We start from the raw sequence: 25,592 nt of genomic DNA, 5'->3' as shown, positions 1-25,592 counted from the left end.
CAGAACTAATATGTTAGTTGACCATCTGAATCAATCAGTACTCTCACTGGCTCACCGCAGGGTTATGTCCTTTCTCCTCTGTTTTTGTCTTGCAGCTGTCATAGTAACCATAGAAATCAACATCTTGTAAAATTTGCTGAAAACACGTCTCTGCTCAGTCAGTTAGATAAATCATGTGAACCCATAATGCAAGAATATGTAGACTTGTGCAATACATTTAAATGTATCGAAAATGAAAGAAATGATTATCGCACAAAAATATGGTCTTCCCACAGTGTGTAAATTAATTGTTCATGCGTACTTCTGTTTGCAACCTTCTCTGCCTTGAATGGCCCTTGAGGGGTGAAGAAAGGATCTTTAATTTGAATTTAATTCATACAACATCACTGTGTTTGTGTTTTCCCCTGCAGGCTTTAGATGCCCATTGCTCTTTAAAAGAGTCCAGGCTGAATGGCAAGAGGCTACTCTGTGTGTCTGTGTGTGAGTTGCATTAGGATGTACAGTTCTGTGCCTAAAGAATATTGATACTTCAACAAAAGATCCATAATCAGGAGTTTTAAATGGTGTGTCTCTAACCTGCTCAGCTTCAAGCACACACAGACCTGACTAATTTATTAAAAACTGCATTTACATCCCAGCTGGTCTCCTGCTACAGCAGAATGACTCTGATACTTCTTGTCAGACTCTGACATTTGTCACCAATTATTTTCTAATATAGAGCACATACTGTGCTTTTAAGACCTAGTTCAACATTGTTGGTAAACAAGGCAACTCTAATATGACTGTGTGCTCATCACTGAAGATAATGCAATCAAGAATTACACAGCGGGGAAAATGGATGCTCCCTGGGCCTGATTCACTGATTGGCTTACTACAAACATTAATCGCTCTATTGGTTTTTCCTTTCAAAGAGGACGCTGTGTGGCAACAGGTAAACGAGAGGACTGTCATCTGTGTTTGTTCAGTTTGGTTTGGTTGGGGAACAGGCAGGGCTGCGTTAAGTGTTCGATGATGTGAGTGAAAGGTGGTTTAATGAGGCTGACACTGAATCACTGGCTTGTTGTTAGGTCTTCCGATCACCCCCCAAAAACTGAGCGGTGGGCCACAGCAGTGACATAAATTTTATCCCATGGGAGCAAACAGAATGTGTCTAATATAGATGAAGGGCCGATGGGGGATTTCTGACACAGCTGTCTGTTTGACTCATTTGTGTTAGACAAATATCAAGTGACGTTTAGATATTTTCCAACATAACATAGTGACATATTTGATTGTGCATGCTTGCGCCTTTTAGTGGTAAGCTCATTAATACGGTATTAAAAGTGAAATGCACAATACATTGTGTGCTACAGAGCACGCAACAACAGTTTTTATAGGGAATATTTTTTCAGTAACCACGAAAACTGTTCACATTGTAGATTATGCTGAGAAAACAGGATAATATTTCTCGGAAAACATGTTGCTATGGAGTCTTTTGTTATTTTTCAGTTACTTCAGCTAGTGAAGAAACATTTAGCCAATTAACTAATATTTGATTAACAGAAAATTAACAGAACTATTTTGATAATTACTATTTAGGTTGTATACAAAACAAAAATGCCAAACACTCGCTGATTCTAGCTTCTCAAATGTGAAAATGCACTGCTTTCACCTGTTTTCTATCAGTATAAATTTCAGTATTTTGGGGCTTGGGATTGTTGGTTGAACAAAACCAGCAATTTCGAGGCATCACCATGGTAACTGGAAACGTGATGGGAAGTTTTAAATGTTTGACATAACATTTTATAGATCAAATCATTGATAAAAAAAATAATAGATTACACCTTTTTCTTGTACCACAAATTAAATTGTATTCACTCTCTTGTTTCAGTTGGTAGCAAAAACTAAAATAAACTGTATATCTCCAAACCACAGTAGATACAACTGCGATCACTAGGGGTTAAGTGAGATAATTTGTTTGTACTTGGTTGCACAGACCTTATAAAGCATTTCATTTACTGGCCCCTTTATGTTGGTTGCACCTAGATTAATGGGATGAAACTTTCTCTGTCACCCACACCCACACACGCACACGCACACACACACACACACACACACACACACACACACACACACCGAGGGCAGAAGAGTCTTTTCCAACAGCACATTTGTATTCACTGCAGGGTTCTTGGGTTTAAAATGAAAAATTATATAGAGCACAATGTGAGTGTTTGTGTTTTTAGTCAAGGCTTGTGTGACCTCGGTCGCTTTGCCCCTCTTGTTTCCTGTCTGCAGATCATGTGGTGTGTGAAGAAGAGTTTAAGTATGCCATGCTGGCTTTAAACTGTGTGTGCCCTGGTACCTCGACGCTCATCACTCTTTTGATCCACTCCTCCAGAGGACAGTGAGTTCTCTATCCCTCTTTCTATAAGACTGTTCACGGTACGGTTTTATAGTCTCAATAGTCAAAAATACAGTAGATACAGTGAATAGGAATGAGCTGCTTCTTGTATCCACAGTGTCACTCAACGTTGTTTTGTTTTTCAGAACGGCGCCCCAAGAAGCCTTCAAGCAACGTGTAGGAGCCTTTCAAGCCCTCAACAGGTAGGGTGCATCTGATCTGTATTCACACCCAGGAATTATGTGTCACAGTGCTCAATGTTCATCCAAATCATCTCTCAACTTCCATATTTTGCACACAGTGCAGAGATTTTGTAAAAATATTTTTTTGAAAGCTTGTTATTTAGAAATTGTGGTTAGAAGATTAATTTTTGATGATTGTAGCTAACTTTAGATGCTTAAAAATGGCAGCTTGTTGTGTGGGTTTGAAATATTCAAATACACAGAAATATGGGGATGTGACATCAACATACTGCAGACAGCATGTCATGTTTGTGAAGTTTTACACAAATCTATACAAGAGAGGCAAAAGATTAAATATGAATGAGTCCTAGTTTTGTTTGGTGGTTCATTCACAGCTTTCACTTGCTGGTTGAAGTGACTCTCTGTTATTAAGTAGCAGAACTATAACAGTGATTAAAATGTTGCTAGTCTAAATATGATTTTTGCCTGGTGGTTAAAGAGTTAGACTGCCATTGTAAAGCCACAATTTGTGATTTCAACATGAATAACAGGGTATTCACACAAAAAAACAATCCTGATATCAATCACAGAATATAAATTAAAATCAAATTAGACAAGAACCAGTACAGTACAATGGAACTATTTTTTGAATTGTGAATAAACAAGGAAGTTAAACCTGACAAACTTTGGTTATATATGAAAATACATGTATTTATATGTTAAATAAAGACTCATTCAAATACTCTATAGCTTGTGTCTGATGAGTTCAACATTCAAAAGCAGAATGTTTCGTAAGTATGCTTCTATATCTGGACTTGATGCCATTTGGTTTATTGGCTGTGACAATGCTACATGACTAGGATTTGTCCTCCTCCTCCCCTGCCTTGCACTTAGTTCCTGTAAACTGCAAATTCACTGTAACACTTGTTTATATAATGCAGTCTTTGTCGCAAACCACCCACATTTCTGTTGTCACCTCTTTAGCCTCCGCATCTAAAGCCATATCCCCTTAAGAAACCTGTTGTCCACTTAACTGTGTGAATGTGTCCATCTGAGACCTACTGTTTGGACAGGCTGGGTGTCCTTTAAAACATCAGTGAGCTAATTGAAGTATTGATCAGCAGCTCTGACAGAGATGTAAAATGGAAAATCTTCACATGTGGACCTGGTGTACAGCTTGATGCTTTGTGTTACATGTTGTAAAGGTCACTCTTTCTCCATATGGCCAATCAGTCCTCTTTGTCTGTCTCAGGGAGGGCGGTGCGTGTTCAGCGGACCAATGGCACCGAACCTACCGGCGCTGCTCAGCCAATGAGGTGCATCACATCCGCCTGGAGGAAAGTAAATTCTTCGGGGAATACCAGGGCAAGAGTTTCACCTTTGCCTCCTTTCATGCTCATAAAAAGTAAGTCATAATGTGAAAAGGCCAAGAAATGAGAACACACACCAACCTGCACGTTTCAGAGCTGACCTTGTCTCTGCGCCTGCAGGTATGGAGTATGTCTGATTGGAGTACGCAGATTGGACACCACCAACATCCTGCTGAACCCTGGTCCCTGCCACATCATGGGGGCCTCTGACACATGCTTTTACATCAATATCTCCAAAGAGGAGAACTCCGCATTTGTCAGGGGCCAGAGAGAGCCATCATGGGGCGGCACGGGAGGAAATGCCAGGGGAGTGCACCAAACCATCTACCACGGACTCACCCGCCTGCCAGTCCACAGTATTATCGCCAGCATGGGTCAGTCAGATGGGCATGGCACAAAGACTGTGTAACATTTACACACTGACCTTCTGTTTGCAGTTTCTGTGTTGGTCAAACATGCAAACCTGTCATTAAACTGTCAGACAGCAGAGCAGTCACAGCTGTCACGTTTGAAACCTATCTGGGTGATTAAAAATATTCATTGCTTTTCTGAAGAAGTGTCATGTATGTGATTATAAGTCCCACTTGATAAGAGCAACTGCCGAATTAACTGAAACGTCAGATACTGTGGTTTTACAAACACACCACCTAGTGGACAATAATGAAACTGTCCAGCTCACAGGTTTTAAATGCTCTCAGTCTCACAGTATGTGTTATCAGGGATCTGTGCAAACACATCACATATAGTGTTTGAACCTTAAACTTGATCTCTCCCTTGATAATCACTAGCTGTGTGTGCATGTTTCAGGCACAGTGGCCATCGACCTGCAGGACTCCAGTGACAGCAGCCCGGAAGGCCAGGACCCAGGGAGCACCGGGCTGGGCAGCGGAAGAGGAAGCAGGAGCAGCTCCAGGACAGAGATGGGTGGCACTAACACTTTGGCCCTGCCTGCCTTGGGAGACTCAGCCGAGGAGAGGCGGCACAGCATCGCTCCCGTCCTGGAGCTGGTGGACGGTGTCAACAACCCCGCCTTTGACTTGCTGGGAGACCAGTCAGAGGACGAGGGAGGAGAAGAGGGCAAGGACGACAGTGACAGAGATGAGAGCGCCCATTGGTGGGGTCGACACTGCGAGTAAGCAATGAACATGGTGTTTAAATTTTCTTTTGTGGTTATGTTAAAGTGTTAAGTTGTTCAGAGGTAACTTAGGGCTTCTGCTACAGATGGGTGAAGGGATACCCGCTGAACTCTCCATACATCGGCAGCTCGCCTACATTGTGCCACCTTCTTCAAGAAAAGATGCCTTTCTGCTGCCTGCGCATGGACAAGGTATGGAATTTAAAAGGCTTGCTATCTTTATTTTAAGTTCACATTGCCATCCTCCACGATGACACCACTCTGTTTCTCTACTAGGCTTGTCACCACACCCTTTTTGAAGATGCCCGCTCCTATGGCTTCAAAAACAAATTGATCATTGTGTCTGCGGAGAGCGCAGGGAACGGTCTGTACAACTTCATTGTGCCTCTACGGGCGTACTACCGACCCAGAAAGGAGCTCAACCCCATCGTGCTGCTGCTAGAGAGCATGTAAGGACACATCTACTTTATTTGTTGTCATGCGGTGGCCATGCTTGTAAACATAGCTTCAAACTGAAATGGGTTACATGTTAGTATTGCCCAAAATTGTTGCTATGAGCACAGCAGCTAAGCTACAAATCTGGGTAAAATGGGTTCCTCCTTAAATAGCCTGGGGAGGAGAAAAACTGAGCTATTTAAGGTCCCTGTAAACGTGATTTGTGAAATGCTTAATGCTTTCAGGACAATGCGTTCCACAATCCTGTGTCGTGTTTTGTGGCTGGTACACAAATGCAGTCAGCCAAATGAGAGTGGAATCCAATAAAAAGGCAATAAAATGCTGAGTCACTCCAGTGTAGTGCTGTTATTTTCAGCTTTCTCTGCAGGCAATTTGGCTGTGTTGTATTTCTCAGGCTGAGTTTTTGGGGATGTTAGCTCTTCATCATGGCATGCATACATCTCTACTGTTTGGAATCTCAAGTCTGTTTGTGTTTTGATTGGTTCAGACCTGAAGCAGACTTCCTTGAGGCAATCTGTTGGTTTCCCATGGTGTTCTACACAGTGGGCTCCATCGACAAGTAAGGCAGACTGCAGGCTGATTTCATTATTTATATTCCTCTTTTTCATCTTTACTATTTCCTTGATCTTTTTTCATTTATGTGCTTCTGCACCTCTCAAATGACCTAGTTTACTCTGTATTAGTCCTGCCCTTCAACCCTAATCTTATTCTTCTTTATCATGTCCCCCCTACCCGTCCTTCCCTCTCACTCTCTCCACAGTCTCGACAGTTTGCTGCGATGCGGAGTGACTTTTGCAGACACTATGGTGGTGGTTGACAAGGAGAGCTCCATGATTGCAGAGGAGGACTACATGGCCGATGCAAAGACCATCGTCAATGTCCAGACGCTCTTCAGGTCTGCAGTGCCCAAACTTACTCTGCAATTTCACACATTAACTTAGTTTTTCTGCTTGATTTTGTTCCCTATCCCTTTTTCACCCATTATTTTCTCTCTTTCTCTGTGCTTCTTCCTCCCAGACTGTTCCCAGCTCTTAGTATCATCACGGAGCTCACCCACCCTGCCAACATGCGCTTTATGCAATTCAAAGTCAAAGACCACTACTCTCTAGCTCTGTCCAAATTGGAAAAGGTAAAAGCTTCATACCCTCAAAACCCCCATTTCCTTTCTTTCTCATTTCCCCCAACACAGACTTCAGAGGTCATAATGAAAGGAATGAGAACAAACGTGGTAGACTCTGTTGTATTATAAAAGCCATCCTTTATTTAGTATTCTTATTGTTTTTTAGGAATACAAGCATTGAATCACTGCTAATGTTGCCGTGTTTTGTTGAAAAGTGGTAGATTTGTTGCCACACAAAGTTTTGCTGTGGACCTTTCTAACTGATTTTAGCTTTGTCGTTTTTGTTCTTTTCACCCCATGCCTTTTTTAATTTCTGTTGTTAATATTGTTCTCCATGTGGCAACTAATGAATTTCCCCCTTTTGTATTAATGCCTTTTATGTTTTATGTAAAGCACTTTGACTTGTTGAAATGTAATATACAAATAAACTTGCCTTGGGCATCAATAACATTTATCAGCAAATGAGTAAAGGGATTAGCATTATTATGAGAGAACTGTTTTTGAAATTTCTGGCAGTGTCGCCTTGCAGCAGGAGGGACATTTGGTAGATTTCCAGCCTTTTCTTTGTTTGGGCAATGCAAGTCAAATGCACTGGGAACTGTAATTTGGCTGTGGGAATGAATGTCAGTTTGAGAATTAACTTCTTTAGCCGTGAGTGTTAACATTGCTTTCTGCCGAGTACATGCTGAATTGGATGCTTGAATCTGTAAATGAATATGATTTTAGAAAGGAAAAATATGCTAGTTTTATGGCACAGGTTCCATGATGATGCTTACAAACAGTCTGGTTTTGAGCAACTTTCATCAGATCATCTCATCTCTACAAAGACCAGTGTAATCGGGAAAAATGTGTGTGTGTGTGTGTGTGTGTGTGTGTGTGTGTGTGTGTGTGTGTGTGTGTGTGTGTTTGTGTTTGATCTGCAGAAGGAAAGGGAGAAGGGGTCCAACCTGGTGTTTATGTTCCGCCTGCCCTTCGCTGCAGGGAAGGTGTTCAGTGTCAGCATGCTGGACACTCTCCTCTACCAGGTATCTCAAACTCTTCCCTGAACAAGAAAAATCCAAAATGTCAAAATGCCAAATATGATCTCTTTCTGTTGACATGTGTGCCATGTTCTCCTGCAAGTCATTTGTGAAGGACTACATGATCTCCATCGCCAGACTGCTACTGGGTTTAGACTCCATGCCTGGCTCGGGTTTCCTCTGTGCTGTAAGTGGCCGAAAACAAACAGCTTGAATTCAGTCCGTTTGGACTGTGAAGCTTGAACTGAGGTTGTTTATTGTGTTGTTTTTTTTTCTAGATGAAAATCACAGATGACGACCTGTGGATCCGCACCTACGGCAGGCTATACCAGAAACTGTGCTCCTCCAATGGAGACATTCCAATTGGCATCTACCGGACAGAGGCACATAAGCTTCCAGTTTCTGAGGTCAGCTGCTACTGTTAGTAGTTTTGAGGCCAAAATCCACAGGTTAAAGTCACTGGGCTGCTCACTGAAGTCAACAAACTTTGACTCTAAAGCCCTGCCCGTCCATGTTTTGCCAAGTGTATGCTGAGTTATGAAGACACAGTCAGATATGAAGACAGTAAGATCTTTGGTTTGACATGTGAGATGTCAACGGGAAAAACTAGTTATGTTGGTTACACAAAAGATGTTTAGTTGTAAAATTCATTATATGCCACAGAGGGTATCTTGTTCATTATTCAATGATTATTCATTGATTTAACCCTCCTTGATTATTAATTTATAATATGATAAGAAAGTATCAATTCCTCTTAATCTTGAGAAATCCGAGTCATCACTGGTGAAGAAATAATTTAATAAAATAAGTGAGTAACAGGTTGATAAGGAAAGGAAATTAAAGGTTTGTGAATGTGTGGACATGTTTGTGTGTCACAGTCCCAGGTATCAATCACAGTGGAAGACTACGAGGACACCAGAGAACCCAGAGAGCCCCTCTTGTCCCGGACCGGTGCTCATCGGAACTCCACATCCTCTGAGCCCGTCTCCACCTCTTCCCACTCCTCAGACCACCCGCTGCTCAGGAGGAAGAGCATGCAGTGGGCACGGCGGCTGAGCAGGAAGGGGGGTCGGGGCTCTAATGCAGCCAAGGGGGGTCCAGGCAGCGCGGCAGAGAGGATCAGTCAGCAGAGACTGACCCTGTTCCGGCGCTCAGAAAGACAGGAACTCAACGCCCTGGTGCGAACCAGGATGAAACACCTGGGCCTTTCTCCAACTGGATTCAGTAAGGCCATATCATTTTTTGTGTGTGAAAGTAGTCTGCTCCTGATTTAAAGTATAGGTTTACTCGTGGTTGAATGTAACTACATACATTTAATCAAGTACAATTCTGAGGTATTTGTACTTGAACCATATGTACCGTATATACAATACTATACTATACTTTTACTCCTCTACAGTTCAGAAGTAAATATTGTACTTTTTACTCCATTACGTTTATTTGATTGCTAGTCACGAATTACTTCACAAATTAGGATTTAAATAAATGATGAGCTTAAAAAATTAAATACACTGTTAAAGATTAAATAAGCGGTTCCCACCCTTTTTGACTTGTAACCCCCTTTCTTGAATACCCTTGTCAAGTTTTAGATGTCTACAAGATAAAATTATTCAATATTTAACAAAAAAAGCAACAATTAGGGAAAGTAAAAATAAATATGATACAAATTTGTGTAGTAGAACTTCTTTTCTTCCTTTTTACAACATTAATCATTACCCCCATTTTGGGAACTGCATAAAGTATATAGTATGGTGATATAAAAAAACTCAAACAGCTACAACAATAAAATGCTACATGTGCATTAATACATCAATCAATCAGTAAAAATATATATAAATATACATACATGTACACATACATAATGATTACATATAACTCAGTACTTTCTGTACTGTCATTGTAATGTACTTTTACAATTTTTTTTATAAATAAGGATTTTGAATGCGTGTATTGGTACTTAAGTAAAGGACCTTCCACCTCTGTTGTTTACTGTCTGTTGTATGTCTGTATGTATTCAGCTTGTGTTCATTTTTATCTAAATTTGTCTTTCCGTCTTGTGACTCACAGTTGCGTATCCTCAGTTCTGTGTGTACGGATGTTGCACAGCCTGCTGTATATCCTGTGCCTATTTTATTTTCTGCCTCACTCACCTCTTTTCTTCCTGTGTCAGATGGGATGACAGACCAAGGGAACAGACTGTCTTATATCCTCATCAACCCTTCTCCAGACACCAGACTGGAGCTGCACGATGTTGTGTGAGTACACAACGCCAAATATAATTGATAGCACTGTAAAATGAACACAGTCTAAAAACTACAAATATTACAGGACTCTATTTGTTACCCCCATCTGCAGGTACCTGATCAGACCAGACCCCCTCTCTCTGGTACCCAATCAGGGAAGCAGCAGGAAGTGCAGTGCCGGACTCTCAGAGAGCCACAGGTTCGATACGCAGGACAGCACCCATCTGTGAGAGACAAAAAAAACCCCATCCATTTTCTGTCAAAACACTGCCAGATAGAGGAAAAACAACAACACAATCAAGAAATGGTGAGACGGAAAGGGATGCAACCAGATACCACAAGGCTCTTGTATTTTCTTCAGTCTTGGTGAACTCAGAGGTGCCGGACATGCATGGACCTTTTCTGTAACAATGGGAATGTTTTATTTATGCACCTTGCTATTTTCAAAATGGAGAGCTGTGGACACAGAAGTGCATTTAATGAAAAACTGTATGTATTTATATCTGTGTATGTGCATGTTATGTACTGCATCATGTACATGCAGTGTGTGTGTATGTGTGTGTGTGTGTGTACTGTACGTATGCGCTAGTGTGTGAATGAATGTGTATGTATGCTTATGGATCAAGAGCAAGACACTGCCAATTGTATCTGGACAGCCAAAGGAATCTGCTGTCAAATGAAAGTCAAGGGATGTTTATTTGTGTGTCCCTCTCTTTTGTCGTAGGTGCGTTTTGTCACACGTAATGTTGTTGGAGGTATTACACTACAGTGCACACACCCTGTGAGGTTTTATTGTTTTTTGGGGGTTCTTCATAAAGCCTTTTTGAAACTTTTTACCTGTTGCTTACACAGTCAAACGCACACATTTGTTTTACGCTCACCAGCAGCGGAGGAATCCAAAGAGCATGAGTCTCAATAATGAACATAAATATACAACAAACATGAATCGTCACTGCAGGGCATTCAGTCACATTGATGTCTGAAGTATGTGTCTTCAGTTATATGAGTTCTCTTAGAACAAATCTGTTCCTGAGTTTATTGTTTGCCTGTTTTTTCTTAAAGTCCCACTCTCTCTGCTTCTGTCAGTCAGTGTGAGCCGTCCTGCCACCAGCTTGCTTTTGCTGACATGCATGTTAGAGATGCAGGGGGTGGACAAAATAACAGGAGCATATATCATAATATAATACCAACCAGTACAATAGCCGTGCAGTAAATACTACCTTTGTGAAGCTTATAACTTAACATTTTTGAGACAGTGTCAGAGAAGTGCTGATTCAGCTCTCAGTTTTGAAGCCGATTTATAAGCTTTGCAATTAAATATTTGCTGTATTTATTGTACACTGCAATAAATATCCACTTTTCAAGTATTTTATTTGCTAATTGAGAATTAAAATCTATACTATAATTTGGTGTTCAGCCAGAAACTAATTTTTCTGAATGCAAGTGAAAAATGTGCCAGTAGATTATTCTGCTTGTTTTTTCAGCCTAGTCTACCTTATCTAATAGATTTTCAGTTGTTAAAAGAAACGTGAGATTCCAATCTGTTAAATTGAAGTAAATTACTTGTTAGGGTGGACATTTATGGCGTTTGTATACCAAGGATTTGCAAGCCTCTGTAAATCTTCTGTCAGAAATCCTGAATGTGCCGTTTCACACAGAAATGGTGCAGCCATGTGGTGGGAATGTTAACTGGCATCCCTGCCAACACCACTGCTGTAGCTTTAGTGCCATCATAACAAATGAAAATATGTATATATTAAATTCAGTCATTATAGCTTGTCATTGCTTTTATTCCTGTTTTGGTGTCAGTTTTTGCAACTACAACTAGAATCTCTTCTGATGATTTCACTTAGATGTAAAACCACATGACATCAGAGTAGTCAAAATATTTCTTTAATTCTAAGTGTATCACTTGATTGTCTGACACAGTGTGCCTTTTGTGTGGTTTACCCTACCAAGCTCACATTCCTGAGTTATTTTGCCTCTACACATCCACACTGTATGACTCACACTAAATGACTCTAATTCATCTAATGTAATGTCCCCAAGCTCACCGACAACCACTCAATACTGTCTTTTTTCAGTTCATTTATGCATTTTCATTAGGTAAATTATCAAAGTCTAATATATTGCTTCACGTCTAATGGTAGGTAAGTCTGTGTGGACAAAATGGAGAGTGTATTTTTAACTAGAGGTCAGCTCACTGGACTTTGCTGTTTGTGTTGCTTTGCACTGTTGTGCTCAGGGCTGTGAAAAGCCGAACATGAACTTCACTCATTCTCTTCATCCAGCGTGTTTAAACATAATCACATCTTCATCTTATCAGTATGTGAGCTAAGCCCTACACATGCCTGACTTGTCACAATGTTTGAGGTGGAACGGAAGCTGGAATATACACGCTGCGATTGAAGAATGTGGGTGTGGCCAGGCTAAAAACCAGACATTCAACAAACAAGGCGTATAAGAGCTCAGGCAGAGAACTGTGCAAATTGAAGCAGAGGAAATGGCGGCGCAACCAGTCAGTGTGCTGATCACAGGAGCAAACCGAGGCCTGGGCCTGGAGATGGTTAAGCAAATGCTTGAGGCCCCCCATCCAGTAAGAAAGCTGTTTGCTTGTTGCAGGAACCCCGATGGACCCAGGGCTGAGGTGAGAGTCTTTATTTACTCTGTGCCTCATTGAGTTCCTCATCAAATGACTGTGTTTCTACTCCCTAAATTACGTACAGGAAAAAAAATAAAATTCTCTCGCAAACCACAAAGCTGCAGTGATTGATAGGGCTGTGAAGAAGCAGAAATCCTGCACAGATAAGTAAGTCCAAGTGATCAACTGTGTGCTGTATTCTTTGCTTCTCCTGAATTACAAACTTGTCTTCTCTGTGTATTTACAGGCCTTGAGGACACTGGCAAAGAAGCATCCTAACATCATCTCTATCATCCAACTAGGTACAAGCTCTCCGTCCTGCACCCATGTCTGGACACACACTGGCCTTGCCTCTATGAATAACGCTGTGTTGTGATATTTATCTGACTGTCTGCTGTTGACCAATGCTGATGATGCTCCACTTTTTAATCTCTCTGTCAGACGCCACCGACCTTTGTAGCATAAAGCAGAGCGCCCAGCAGGTGGACTCTCTGGTGGGGACAGGAGGTCTCAACCTGCTGATTAACAACGCAGGGTTCCTGGCCAAAGGCACCCTGCAGGAAACCAGTCCAGAGGACATGAAGATAACTTTTGACACCAATGTCATTGGCCCTATGAACATCATTAAAGTAAGGGAGAGGAAGATCATGTGTCATGTCTGAAACACAGAACTTCAATACTGCATTTTCTTTTCCATTTAAAAGAAGGAAATTGGGTGGTGCTCTTCTGCTCTACATTGTTTTGTGTTTCCTCTCACTGACCTTATTGCATCATTAGGAGTTCCTGCCTCACCTTCGTGCAGCAGCGAAGGCCAGTAAGATGTCTGGGATGTCGAGCAGTAAAGCAGCAGTCATAGGAATCTCCGCACTTCTAGGTTCAATGGAATCTGTAAAAGAGTCATATTCCTTCCTCCCTGCCATCTCCTACCGCATCAGCAAGGTGAGTGACAACCTGCTAACACTGTGACCTGCTACTCAAACTCTTCATGTTACATCCATCGAGCGGAACTGTTCACCCTTCACCTAAAAAAGTCTCCTCCTTTTCCTTCCTCTCTTCTCTTCACAGGCAGGTCTGAACATGCTGACACTGTGTGCTGCAGAGGAGCTGAAGATGGATGAGATCCTGGTTTCTGCGCTGCACCCTGGCTGGGTTCGCACTGACATGGGAGGAGAGGGGGTGAGTCTGCGTTTTTTACCTCAATGCTCTAGTTATAAAGGATACAATGAACCAGTATAGAGGGACCAGAGTGAATGATAGTTTACTTTATTAATTGAGAAGCACAACATTAACATCATGTTGCATGACTTCACATTTCTCACACATTAGCTTTGAGTGTTAATGTAGGCTACTCGTTGGGCTTTCTCAAAATGGCAAAAGAAAATATTAGTAGTACTATTAGTAGTAGGCAAAATCACATTCATAAAACTTAATATTAAAGTTTTGTTTTACACATTCAAATTCAGTTGTTCAAGATATGGCATAACTATCGCATGTATCTTTCAGACTTGCTTATGCCTGCCTTCTTTGAGGGACGCTTGTGCAGAAGTATACGAAGGTTTAAGGTCACTTAGAACTTGTTGAAGTCTGCTGGTGTCTCCCAGTGTGTCATAGGAGGGATAACTGCATTAGAATATTGATCCTTGTGAAATGGAGATTCTTTTGACCCTGCACAGCAATTTCTTTTTAATGTGTGTGTGTGTGTGTGTGTGTGTGTGTGTGTGTGTGTGTGTGTGTGTGTGTGTGTGTGTGTGTGTGTGTATATATATATATATATACACACAGTGGGTACGGAAAGTATTCAGACCCCTTTATTTTTTTCACTCTTTGTTTATTGCAGCCATTTTCCAAAAATCAAAAAAGTTCATTTTATTTCTCAGTAATGTACACTCAGCACCCCATCTTGACAGAAAAAAACAGAAATGTAGAAATTTTTGCAAATTTATTAAAAAAGAAAAACTGAAATATCACATGGTCATAAGTATTCAGACCCTTTGCCGTGACACTCATATTTAACTCAGGTGCTGTCTATTTCTTCTGATCATCCTTGAGATGGTGCTACACCTTCATTTGAGTCCAGCTGTGTTTGATTATACTGATTGGACTTGATTAGGAAAGCCACACACCTGTCTATATAAGACCTTACAGCTCACAGTGCATGTCAGAGCAAATGAGAATCATGAGGTCAAAGGAACTGCCTGAAGAGCTCAGAGACAGAATTGTGGCAAGGCACAGATCTGGCCAAGGTTACAAAAAAATTTCTGCTGCACTTAAGGTTCCTAAGAGCACAGTGGCCTCCATAATCCTCAAATGGAAGACGTTGAGGGAAAGATGAATGTGGCCAAGTACAGGGATATCCTGGACGAAAACCTGTTCCAGAGTGCTCTGGACCTCAGACTGGGCCGAAGGTTTACCTTCCAACAAGACAATGACCCTAAGCACACCGCTAAAATAACGAAGGAGTGGCTTCACAACAACTCCGTGGCTGTTCTTGAATGGCCCGGCCAGAGCCCTGACTTAAACCCAATTGAGCATCTCTGGAGAGACCTGAAAATGGCTGTCCACCAACGTTTACCATCCAACCTGACAGAACTGGAGAGGATCTGCAAGGAGGAATGGCAGAGGATACCCAAATCCAGATGTGAAAAACTTGTTGCATCTTTCCCAAAACGACTCATGGCTGTATTAGATCAAAAGGGTGCTTCTACTAAATACTGAGCAAAGGGTCTGAATACTTATGACCATGTGATATTTCAGTTTTTCTTTTTTAATAAATTTGCTAAAATTTCTACATTTCTGTTTTTTTCTGTCAAGATGGGGTGCTGAGTGTACATTACTGAGAACTAAAATGAACTTTTTTGATTTTTGGAAAATGGCTGCAATGAAACAAAGAGTGAAACTGTTAAAGGGGTCTGAATACTTTCCGTACCCACTGTATATATATATAATGTATTTATTTATTGGCATGTCATTTTAAATAGTTTTGCAACATTTTACTGTCCCTCATAAACACATAAGTCATGTTGCCATAAATCAGATACTGATTACATTTCAAAGGGCTCCAGGTCAGGACTGAAAATTGCAGATTGAGAATGTTTTTTTTTCCTGTTTACACTGACACTGAAAAACAGTTCTGTGTCAAATTTTTGGAGGGGGGAGTCTGAATCACTTACTTTGCTTTTGGTATGAGTGCAGCTGTAGAGTTTATAACTGGTCTGTGGGTACAAACATTAGTTTTTCTGCCTTTTGTCAAACTAAAAGGAGATTTCCCGTCCTGTGTGAGCCCTCATGTTAACTGTGTGTTTCCGACCAGGGGGACATTGATGCTCAGGAGAGTGTGCAGGGGATGCTTAGTGTGATCTCTTCCCTGACTGAGAAGCAGAATGGAGCTTTCCTGGATTATAAAGGCAAGACCATCCCCTGGTAGCTTTAAACAACCACTTTGTGTTTAATCGGCAGCAGTCATTCACCAAATACACCCAAGTGAAATAAACCAATACCTGTTATAATTACTTTGCTTGTAATGTGGTCATTTTACACACACGCATGCACTGATTATAACTATCGTCTGCTTAAATTTCTTAAGTTTGCTTAATGGCCTTTGTAAGGCATCCTCAAATCACCATGTCGCACTGTTCCACACAACCACCTTGGCGGGGCAGATCTTAAGTGGGTTGGGGTTATTGCCATTTATGTTGGCTCCAGGGCAGAAGAAGGGATACATCTTCTGGGTGAAGAAGTCGGTAAAAGTGTAGATGGGCGTCATGCTAATAGGGTTGGAGAAGATCACCTCTCCGGAGTCGAAGTCCAGCTGCACCCTGACTCGGGTCAGCTCTCCCTCCAGATGCAGCGGGGTGCTGGGCCTCGTCATGGCCGAGTACTTGCCATCGTAGTGCGAGATCATCCAAAAACCGCCCTCAGGACAGCCCGAGATACGGCCTTTTCTGTCGATGGACTCCTTGACCACCCCAAGCATCCAGTCCAACTTGTCGCCCACCTCCACCTCCCAGGCATGGCAGCCCGAAGTGAAGCCCTCTGAGCCCAGCACGAACACAAAGTGGCCGAAACGTTCAGGATTGTCCGGGAGCTGCTGGAGGGATCCACTGTTGGTGACACTGGTCAGGTCTGGGGAGAGGGACAGCCAGGAGTAGGCAGTGTTGGGGTCCAGGGTAATCGGTGCTAAAAGAGAAAGACAACAAACAGACTGTGATTTTGAAAAGCCTCCACTGACACACCTACATGATCAAAAACAAGGCCAGCACATATTGACCACACACTGGTCTTCCTCAGGTTCAAACTACTAATTGACTAATACCTGCTCCAAAACAACTATAGTGACCAAACGTCTCACACAGAGTCAAGTGAGCACTTACTGTACTGAACCAGCTCCACCATCTTCTCCCATACATGGTACTTGATGGAACTGACATGCTTGGCCACATTTATAAGAGCACCTGACACTTTTCCTGGATCCTTGTGTGGGATCTGTACTCTGTGAGGAGAATGTCACACACAGGAATGAACCAATTCTGAACAATTAGCAAGCTGAATCTGGTCTAAACAGATGCAGAAGATAGGAAAGTGCTTACCTTTTCTTTGTGTTGGTGTAATTCTGAAATCAAACGAGAGGATTGCAAAGTGTTTGCACGGACAAAGGAATTCAGAGAGAAACATTTATTTTAAAAAAAACCTCTCTTACCTTAAGGAAGAGAGCATCACTGGAAGCAATCTCATTCTCAATGGCAATGATAGCGTGAGAGAAGGTGAGGATACAGCTGGTGATGCTCTCTGACTTCTTCTTCACCAGCTCTTTCTTCTCCTGGTCCTCCTGCTGCAGGGCAGCCAGTCGCGCTGTCTCCTCCTTCTGCAAAAACTCTCGCAGCTGCTCAAACTCCGCTTTGATCTGCTTTGCTGTGGCCTGAGTCTGGTTCTAGCACACATGGATCAACGCGGAAATAGTGAATGTATGACAATGTGACAGATGCTGAGTTGTAATGTACTTATCTTTGTCAGCCTCTGTTTAGCCACAGTACAACTTTGGGACTGACATTTTTCAGTAAGGTATAATTACCTTTACTCAGATTTATCACAACCTATTTTGGCCCTACAGTTTCCTCATTCTCTGTATTTGGTATCTCTAAAGGCATAACCTTTCTCGATATCAGTCTAGCATCCCTTTAAAATATATTATAAAGCCGCTCTTGTTTTGGGTTAAGCAAAACAAAAAACCTTTCTAAAACGTGTACAGACTTTGTATTCTTATTTTTGAAGCAAACCCTAAATTACAAAGACTGTAGCTCTCTCCCAAAAACATTAAGATCCAATCTGAGAACTTGAACTCCAAAAGCAAACTAGGTGGCCTCTCTGACACCTTTGTTTATACACTAACAGCGTTTGGCTTGAGAAGCCAGCGGTCATGCTGGTCCCCTAGTGTTTCATGATCGCTGTGTTTATTGATACCTTGATGTGCACGGTTGTGTCATCACACTCCTGCTTGGCTTCATACAGGCAACGCAAGTTTTTCTTCAGAGGTATCAGCTCTTGCTTCATCTCTGCCTAAAGGGTGAAAGTGGAGAAAGTGTCGGGCAAATTCCTGCAATCAAATTTGGTGTCTAAGGACCTCAGCGATATCCACTGAGTTTTACTGCATGGCTGTGAAAAAAGTGAATTACACTAATGATTGAACAAATGTAATCTGTTAACAAACTGCAGCTAAACAAGAAGACTTTACCTTAAGGTCCTGAGCTCCCTCTTCCAAGGGACACACTCTGTGTCCCTGGTGCTTCTTCGAGGTGTGACACACACAGCAGAGGACTTCAAAGTCATCCAGACAGAAGAGCTTGAGTACTTCCCCGTGTGTGATGCAGCGCTCCTCCACCGTCCCTGCTTGCTCCCCTGCCCCCTCCCCTGCCCCGTTGGCCCCAGCCTCTGTCCCTGTCCCAGCTGTGGCCGTCTTGCGCTCCTGCTCCCTCAGGAAGGTGTCAGCCACGTTCTTCAGCGCCAGGCTCACTGTGGGCTCCGTCAGGGGGCACTTCCTCCTGCAGATGGGACACTCGCGCCTGGCCTTCTTCTTGTTCCAGAACTGCTGTAGACAGACTCGGCAGAAGCTGTGGCTGCACTTAAGCACCACGGGGTCCTTGAAAATCTCGCAGCAGACAGGACAAGACAGCTCCTCTTCCAACATGGAGCCTGACTGCGAAGAAACAGCCCGGGGTCGAAGAGTCGAAGCCACCTTGGGACTCTGGAGAAAAGAAAGTTTTCCAGGTTGAGAGGAAGCACGTGGGCGCAGCGCCATGGCCGGTTTCTGTTGGCGGGGGGCTGCTTTTATAGCTGTGGTTGTTTGTTGCATAAAGTGCAAGTTCACCAAAGTGCTCCTCTCTGACTGCAGTGTCCGTAGAGTAATCTGGACCCAGTTTATGTGCGAGTTACAGATCAACAGTGACTTGAAGAACAGGTTTACGTCACTTCTAGTAAATAAAGGACGTCGCCATCCCTCATCTAACAGCCACCCCAGAGCTCTGTGTAACAGGGACGACTCCAGCTGAGTCGAAAATGCATGTTTTCTTCTTTATAGAAAAAGCAACAAAGTGCTCAGGCAGTTTTTGGTCTATTTTTGAATGAAAGGAAAATCAAATACAGGAGGTATGATAGCAGGACATGTCAAGGCAAACAGAACTCAAAACAGCTGCATAAAACTTTATTATAACATTTATAATCTAAACAGACTGCAAAAAAAAAGGTATTTAGGGGTGCACTGAGATAGATCTTCCTTGATTAAAACGTGAGGCCTGGAGGTGACCCTGCTGAGCTTGACGGCACTATCAAGTTTACCAAAGTGTATCTTATTACGTTACCTCTGAAGGCCTGCTGACACCCAAAATGACTTCACCGGTTAAATGTCATGTATATTTCAGGGGGACACAGTGAGAAGAAACACAAACATGCCCGCCCAGGGGTGGAATGTTGGAAAACACTCCTGCAGATCACAGTATTGTATTTTAACAGCAGACAGTGTCGGACAATCCGATCGAATACACATTTTGTGATGCAAAGCACTGTGTTAAGGAAAGGTCAAAGGGAAAGGGGGGGGGGGGGGGGGGACTGCCATGTCGATGTTATTATTGCATTATAATTGGACATTTACAACAGTGTAATACAAAGCCATCAGACAAAATGTGGTCTTCTCAGTGTTAGTCTTCTAGCATCAGTTTCATTACATAACCCGTTTATATGCTCATTAACTCTGAAGAATGAAACAAAACTACAAAATAGATTTATACATTTAGATATAGTGGAAAAGGTTAACACTAAGACGTTTTAAGACACGTGTTCACCTAGGCCTGGTGGTTGGTGCAGCATTGCCTGTTTCTCCTCTCTATGAACACAAGTCACTCCAACACATGGTGGAAGTCGTTTGGTATCATTCTGCTCCCAATGACAGGATACTTGATTTTTCAGCACCATGCACCAGAATGCATACTTCTAACGAAAAATGTATAAAATGCATGAAATGAGAAGAAATAAAAGGCATTTTGTTCTTAACAGATTCCTATTCTCTCTCTTTTTTTTTTCTTTTTTTTAACACAACTACCCCACCTCGTCACTCTCTCTTCTTTAATACTGCCTTCTGTAATTCTTCAAAAACAATAAAGTAGTCGCAACACAGGTTCAAATTCTTCATCTGTTACACACACACACACACACACACACACAAAATGGTTTTAAAATAGACATCACATCACTTTATGTAAAAACACTAGCTATAAAAAAAAAAATAAAAAAGTAAAACAATCCACAAACCTGGAAACCAACTTCGCATTATCATTTCAATTAATTATTCAATTAAACACAGTAACACTGATTTTCTGTAACACTGTCAAATGTATGAAAGTGAGACTGGAATGTGTTGCAGTTCATTACAGCACGGAGTGTGTTAACGGCAAACACCTAACCACCTCTGACTTTTTTATTAGTGAGCTACACTTTACTTTGACCCTTTTTGTAACTACAATTATTTTTCTTTTACCCCTCCCAAAAAAAAAGAACAAACCCAGCAGAATTCATTATGAAGATAAAAATATACCAGCACATGCTTGTAAAACAGATCCGTAACAGTAACATCGAGTGTTTTAGGGCGACACTGTAACTCAGGGAGGCCTTGTACTGTGCAATAACTGTGCCACTCACCAGGTGTGGCACGGTGCAATATCTGTTCACTTCTGTTGTTGCTTTACAGTGCAGTGCAACACAGTGCGACGTGGGGGATAAATCACATTGTTTTCTGTTAAGTATCAAAGATCTACTTTGTGTTAGCTGTTGTCTTTCATTTCTCCCATATTAGAGACTTGTGCTGTACTTGTTCCACTGACAGCAACTACAACAATGACATGCGAGGGTCATGTGACTCGTGCTTGTAGTTTCTGGAAAAAGCCGGAAGACAAAAAAAAAAAAGCACTTGGGAAGTCATCACTGTCACCTTTTACTCCCATTAACTGGCATTATCCTCTTTGTCTAGGCAGAGTCTCCCAAAAGGGAGCACTCTTAAATTAAAAGTATACACTGGAATAAAAAATAAAAAACTCATGACGGTAGTGTTGTGTTTCCTAGTAGTGCTGAATGTTGTGGGTGTCACGCACACACACAGGTTCTTCTGCTCCATTAGTTTCTGCGCTTACACACGCCCGACCTTAGCGTCGCCGATGGCACCCCAGACGTCGAAAACAAACTCATCGGGGAAGGCGAAGTCTCCCAGGGTTTCGTCTAAAGCCTCGGCAAACTCATCCGGGTTCTTTTTGTCCTTTCCCAGCTCCACCATAGTTGCCGCTGTGGACACGGAGGGAGGTCAGAGAACATTTAGTGAACACGAAACAAGCAAGTGACACAAACTTATTCTGACAGCTGTAACAACCAGCACACATACCCAGCTCGCTGTCTCTGATGCCCATGTAGCTCTCAAGAAGGTCATCCACCTTCTCAATGGCCTTTTCCTCAAACGCAGAGGGCTGGAGTGAAGAAAATCCAACACACAGACTCAGGCAATGATACACAATTATGTTTTCTAAACAACCCTTTATTAGTCCACAGGGATTGTAAACACACTCACCAGCTCCTCCACAGTCGCGGGACCTTTAGAGCGCAGCCGCAGAGTTCCTCTTCCAGTCCCCAGCTGCACCCCTGATGCTGACCTGGACCCTCCAGAACGCTGGCTGATCATATCTACACACAATAATTAAACACAAGCTATGTTTACATCTAATTGTCATGCAAATTTTAAGTGGACTGTCGCAAAAAAAAAAAAAAATACATAATATATACACAACACACAATATAAACAGCTGGTTTGGAGCGATTAAACGAGGCTACGGTGAAGCGTAGTTACGTCAGTAGATGACGTTACACATGGGTGTAATAAACAGGAAGAATTGGTTGCAAACCAGAAACAAAACCAGTACAATAGATTATAGAATGGAGAGAGGTTCTGAGGAATGTGTTTCAAGCAGGCAATTTGCTATCAGCCATGTCTCCGTCTGTTATGAGAATATCCGGCCAGACGCCAACAGCGAAAACAGCTGATCAGTTGTGAGTTACATGTTTGCTACGTCAGAGCCTATTTAGCAAGTGTTTCCATCTCCCATTTAGTGCGTTCTCTTTTTTTTACAAAAGCAAAAACCACCTCAAGCGAGCACAAAAGCTTTTTTTTTTGCCGTTTCCATCAACCTTTTCTAATGCAATACAACAAAATGTGCATAAAAAAAAAAAAAAAAGGTTGACAGAAACAAGGCTACAGATACCTCCTGATTTCCTCCTGGTATTCTCCACCTTTTACAGTGCTGAACAGCATGCCTTGTCACACTTCTTAGCCCACAATACCTCCTTTTAGGCAAGTCAATGTAATTTGAAGGAAATGACTGAAAACCCAGAGGGCACCTAAATGGCTTAATATGCTACACTATGCTTAATATGTGCAAGCAAGGGCACTTTAAGTCAGACTCGTGTCTATTAATTTTATGCAATGAGATTTTAGATTATCAACCATAACTCTTGGAGCAGTACTAAGAACCAAAATAAGATGTAAAAATCATGTAGTATGGCAACTGAAACTCAATGAGGTCTTAAATAACACTTCATAGTCACATGAGACAGTATTATTTGCAATCAGTGACAGTTAAGACTATTCCAGTAAGTCAGCGTGTGCTGAGTGATTGTCCAGAGAGAGCAGACGATGCTCTGGTGAAGTTTGCTGCCACACAACATCCGAGACTGTAACAAATATCACGATTAAGGCTGTCGCTCAGACTCCTCCTCCTACCACACCTACCGAAGGCCTTGAGAGGTTCCACCAGCTTGATGGTGAACTCCTTCCCTTTTGGCAGCTCCTTCAGCATCTTGGCCACCTCATAGTGTCGACACCCAATCAGGCGATGGCCGTTGATAGACTCGATCATATCACCCACGTTGATGACCTGGATCTGGTGGATGACGCTTCCCTCGCGGATTCTCTGAAAACAGCAAAACTCAAAATTCAACTCATTGCTCTCTCCCTACCACATGGAATTTATTCACATTTCATATTCTGTGCTGCAGTCTCCTGTGGATCCTTGTCAAAAGAAATAATTTTTCTAGGTCATTTTAACATTTCTCACCTTTATGAAAGCATAGCCAGCTCCATTATCAGTGATGGTCAACCCTAGTGCATCCTCCCCTTTGTACACCTCTATTTCCTTACGCTGTCCTTTAATGTGGGCAAAAATAAAGTCCTCCAGCCCAATCTGACCTCCCAACAGTTTATCCATGTCCACCTTGTGAGTGTTCAGCGTGCAAAACATAACCTGTGAAGAGAAATATCAGGTAAGATGTACCATAATGCCTGTTTTTTCCTCACATCGATCACTATCAGAATCACAATGACTCACCTCAGACGGTGGTATCCCAAAGGCCTCACCAATCTTGGCATAGAGCTCACGCACATTACTGAATCCCTCAATACGGCCTGTGGGGCTACCGTGAGCGAGCTGCGTGTGGAAGATGAGGCGAGGTCGCATGCTGCTAGGTGGAGGAGGCAGACCTTCAGAGGTGGCACCTTCTCCCAGCCCCACAACACCCCCATCTAGGCCATCCATACCTGGCACATTGAGACCTGCGCGGATAGGCTCCGCTTCCTCATTCTCGACCAACGGGGACGCCTTCTTCCTTCTTCCCAACCCCAGAGGCATAGTAGTCTTTACAGGTAGAGCAATGGAAGGGGGAAGGGAGGAGGCTGCTCTGGGGAGTTATGCTCCAATCCAGGCCAACATACACCTGTCCAGCCAAATCACCTGAAGGTCTGTTAGATGTTTATATGTCACAGTAAAGGTACGGTCCTCCAGACCAGCTTGAGAGCTGTCTTAACCAGGCGCTGTACGGATTTACAAGTCCACTCATCAGAGCAGCTTACATAGTCGGATGTGTCAAGTCCAGCACCCTGCAGTGGGTGGTCTTCAGCTGTAAAACAGAGACAGAAACTCTTTCATTTTCATATATTTAACGTTACCAAAGCAGTGACATCTCAGTTATCCCAGCATTGCCCTAACATTTCCTCAGAGTAGTGTATAACGTTAATGTTGGTAACATTAAAGAAAGGTTTCAATTAGTCGTGTCTCTAACGTTATGCATTAGCTTGGACAGTCAGGACATCAGCGCTAATGTTAGTTGCTAGCTGGGAGGCACATTTTCCACATCTCTTTCAATTCTAACAACACAAACACTGACAACTCTTAGGCAGCAAGCAGCTTAGCACGTAGCTACTGAAAACGGATGCTAGTTAAATCACTGACTGATAATGCCTCTCAGTAGTACGTTAACAGCGTGGTTAGTTCGCTAGCTTGATAAATGATCGCTAAATGTGACCAGGCGTGAGTAAACATGGCAGGCCAGTCATTCTTACCGGAGCAGGAGTTTTAGCTAACTAACGTTAACTGTTGTTAGCCCTGCTAGCTTAGCCTGCTAACGGTGCTGCTGTGAGTTCTCAAAAAATAACGTTACGCCTGCAGAGAAAGTCCAATTAGCTTTTGCTCGTCTACTCCTGACAGGTTTACTTGGCCGGGGCAGATTGGGGTTAGTACAGTATCTGTGTGTCGGTATGCTGCTGTAGATTTAGCTCTTTGCCAGCCCAGCAGGGGTGGAACACTGACGCCTTCAGGTTTCCTCGTAAATCCCAACTTCCCAGTGGAACAATTGCTGTAAAGTCTGTACTTCGTGCTTCAGCGAGAGAATAAAGAGGGTGTGAGTCATGAGCGTGAGCGTGCTATTTTACGTTACTTTTATATTCATTTAGAGGAGCTTTAAGTTAGCCTAGTGTTGTGTCAAAGTTCAAGTAATATCATAATATTAGAGGCATAAACTGGAGAGTACGACTAAGGTTAAGGGCCATGTCTAAACATGTCCACAAAGTGTGAGCATGCAACTTTGTCTGCCTTAAGAGACAAAGAGGTGATGTTTGTAATACGTACGCTTATAGTTTTGAGTATACAATCATCTCTGGTAGTCTCGATGGATAACGCCTGTCCACTGAAAAGAACGTTATTTTTAAAGGGTTATAACCGGAAGTGTTACTGTGCTATGGTGACGGACTTGACAGTCAAGCTAGTAAACGTACACAGTACTGTAGATGGGATTCAGTGGATACTTGCACATCTCAACTGTCATTGAAAGCGATTCAAGGATTGTTATTAATAACTTGCTGTATTTATCTCTTCTAATACGTGTATTTAGTTTTGACAAAGTCTTCGTATAGTTCCAATCACGACTTGTTCAGCCCTCTAACGGCCACAGTGAGGACTTGCAATGGCAGTAGTGGCAAGAAAGACACAATAACAGTGATGCTTCCGGTAAAACCCTTCAAAATAAAACAAGGCGGAATTAAGCATGTTGTTACTCACTATGGCCACTAGAGGGTAGTGCATGAACATGACTGTTTTGAACACGATGACAGGTACGTAGCTTGTTTGTGTCAATGTAACATAATTAAGCATAAGTTTAAATTATGTTATCATTTGGAAACAGACAAATAT

General features: G+C 42.3%; 4 protein-coding genes across 6 annotated transcripts in view; 2 read left to right on the top strand and 2 right to left on the bottom strand.

The window, feature by feature from the left end:
- Positions 1-11,679, top strand: part of LOC119896486 (potassium channel subfamily T member 2) — a 36,937-nt gene extending 25,258 nt beyond the window's left edge. For 2 of the 3 annotated variants that reach the window (XM_038709928.1, XM_038709930.1), the window contains 16 exons: positions 2,275-2,383; positions 2,527-2,583; positions 3,815-3,967; positions 4,053-4,306; positions 4,740-5,064; positions 5,154-5,259; positions 5,344-5,516; positions 6,011-6,082; positions 6,284-6,418; positions 6,541-6,652; positions 7,567-7,668; positions 7,766-7,849; positions 7,941-8,069; positions 8,541-8,886; positions 9,833-9,917; positions 10,018-11,679. In XM_038709928.1, coding sequence (XP_038565856.1) covers positions 2,275-2,383; positions 2,527-2,583; positions 3,815-3,967; positions 4,053-4,306; positions 4,740-5,064; positions 5,154-5,259; positions 5,344-5,516; positions 6,011-6,082; positions 6,284-6,418; positions 6,541-6,652; positions 7,567-7,668; positions 7,766-7,849; positions 7,941-8,069; positions 8,541-8,886; positions 9,833-9,917; positions 10,018-10,135 — 2,360 coding nt within the window. In that variant the 3' untranslated portion in view covers positions 10,136-11,679. The remainder of the gene's footprint in view (positions 1-2,274; positions 2,384-2,526; positions 2,584-3,814; positions 3,968-4,052; positions 4,307-4,739; positions 5,065-5,153; positions 5,260-5,343; positions 5,517-6,010; positions 6,083-6,283; positions 6,419-6,540; positions 6,653-7,566; positions 7,669-7,765; positions 7,850-7,940; positions 8,070-8,540; positions 8,887-9,832; positions 9,918-10,017) is intronic. The other variant, XM_038709929.1, reaches the window with a different exon arrangement.
- A 729-nt stretch (positions 11,680-12,408) lies between these two features.
- Positions 12,409-16,056, top strand: LOC119896522 (C-factor-like). The gene is made up of 6 exons (XM_038709985.1): positions 12,409-12,552; positions 12,794-12,848; positions 12,988-13,175; positions 13,324-13,485; positions 13,612-13,722; positions 15,857-16,056. Exons 1-6 carry the CDS (start codon positions 12,409-12,411, stop codon positions 15,968-15,970), a joined length of 774 nt encoding a protein of 257 aa, XP_038565913.1. The 3' UTR covers positions 15,971-16,056.
- Positions 16,028-19,096, bottom strand: trim35-12 (tripartite motif containing 35-12). The gene is made up of 6 exons (XM_038709947.1): positions 18,275-19,096; positions 18,004-18,099; positions 17,243-17,473; positions 17,133-17,155; positions 16,917-17,035; positions 16,028-16,722 (listed from the first exon to the last, which is right to left on the bottom strand). The coding sequence occupies exons 1-6, from the start codon at positions 18,890-18,892 to the stop codon at positions 16,163-16,165; spliced, it is 1,647 nt and encodes a 548-aa protein (XP_038565875.1). The 5' UTR covers positions 18,893-19,096; the 3' UTR covers positions 16,028-16,162.
- A 1,008-nt stretch (positions 19,097-20,104) lies between these two features.
- Positions 20,105-24,695, bottom strand: gipc1 (GIPC PDZ domain containing family, member 1). The gene is made up of 7 exons (XM_038709977.1): positions 24,467-24,695; positions 23,457-24,024; positions 23,187-23,372; positions 22,862-23,042; positions 21,647-21,759; positions 21,464-21,545; positions 20,105-21,366 (listed from the first exon to the last, which is right to left on the bottom strand). The coding sequence occupies exons 2-7, from the start codon at positions 23,754-23,756 to the stop codon at positions 21,215-21,217; spliced, it is 1,014 nt and encodes a 337-aa protein (XP_038565905.1). The 5' UTR covers positions 23,757-24,024; positions 24,467-24,695; the 3' UTR covers positions 20,105-21,214.
- Between the last annotated feature and the right edge of the window lie 897 nt (positions 24,696-25,592).

Source organism: Micropterus salmoides, unplaced genomic scaffold (genome assembly GCF_014851395.1).
Source record: "Micropterus salmoides isolate LMB-PRFRI ecotype aquatic unplaced genomic scaffold, ASM1485139v1 Ms_hic_scaffold_10, whole genome shotgun sequence".
Classification (NCBI taxonomy): Eukaryota; Metazoa; Chordata; class Actinopteri; order Centrarchiformes; family Centrarchidae; genus Micropterus; species Micropterus salmoides.
Note: the sequence above shows the minus strand (reverse complement) of the source record. Positions and strands in the feature narration are given on the sequence as shown.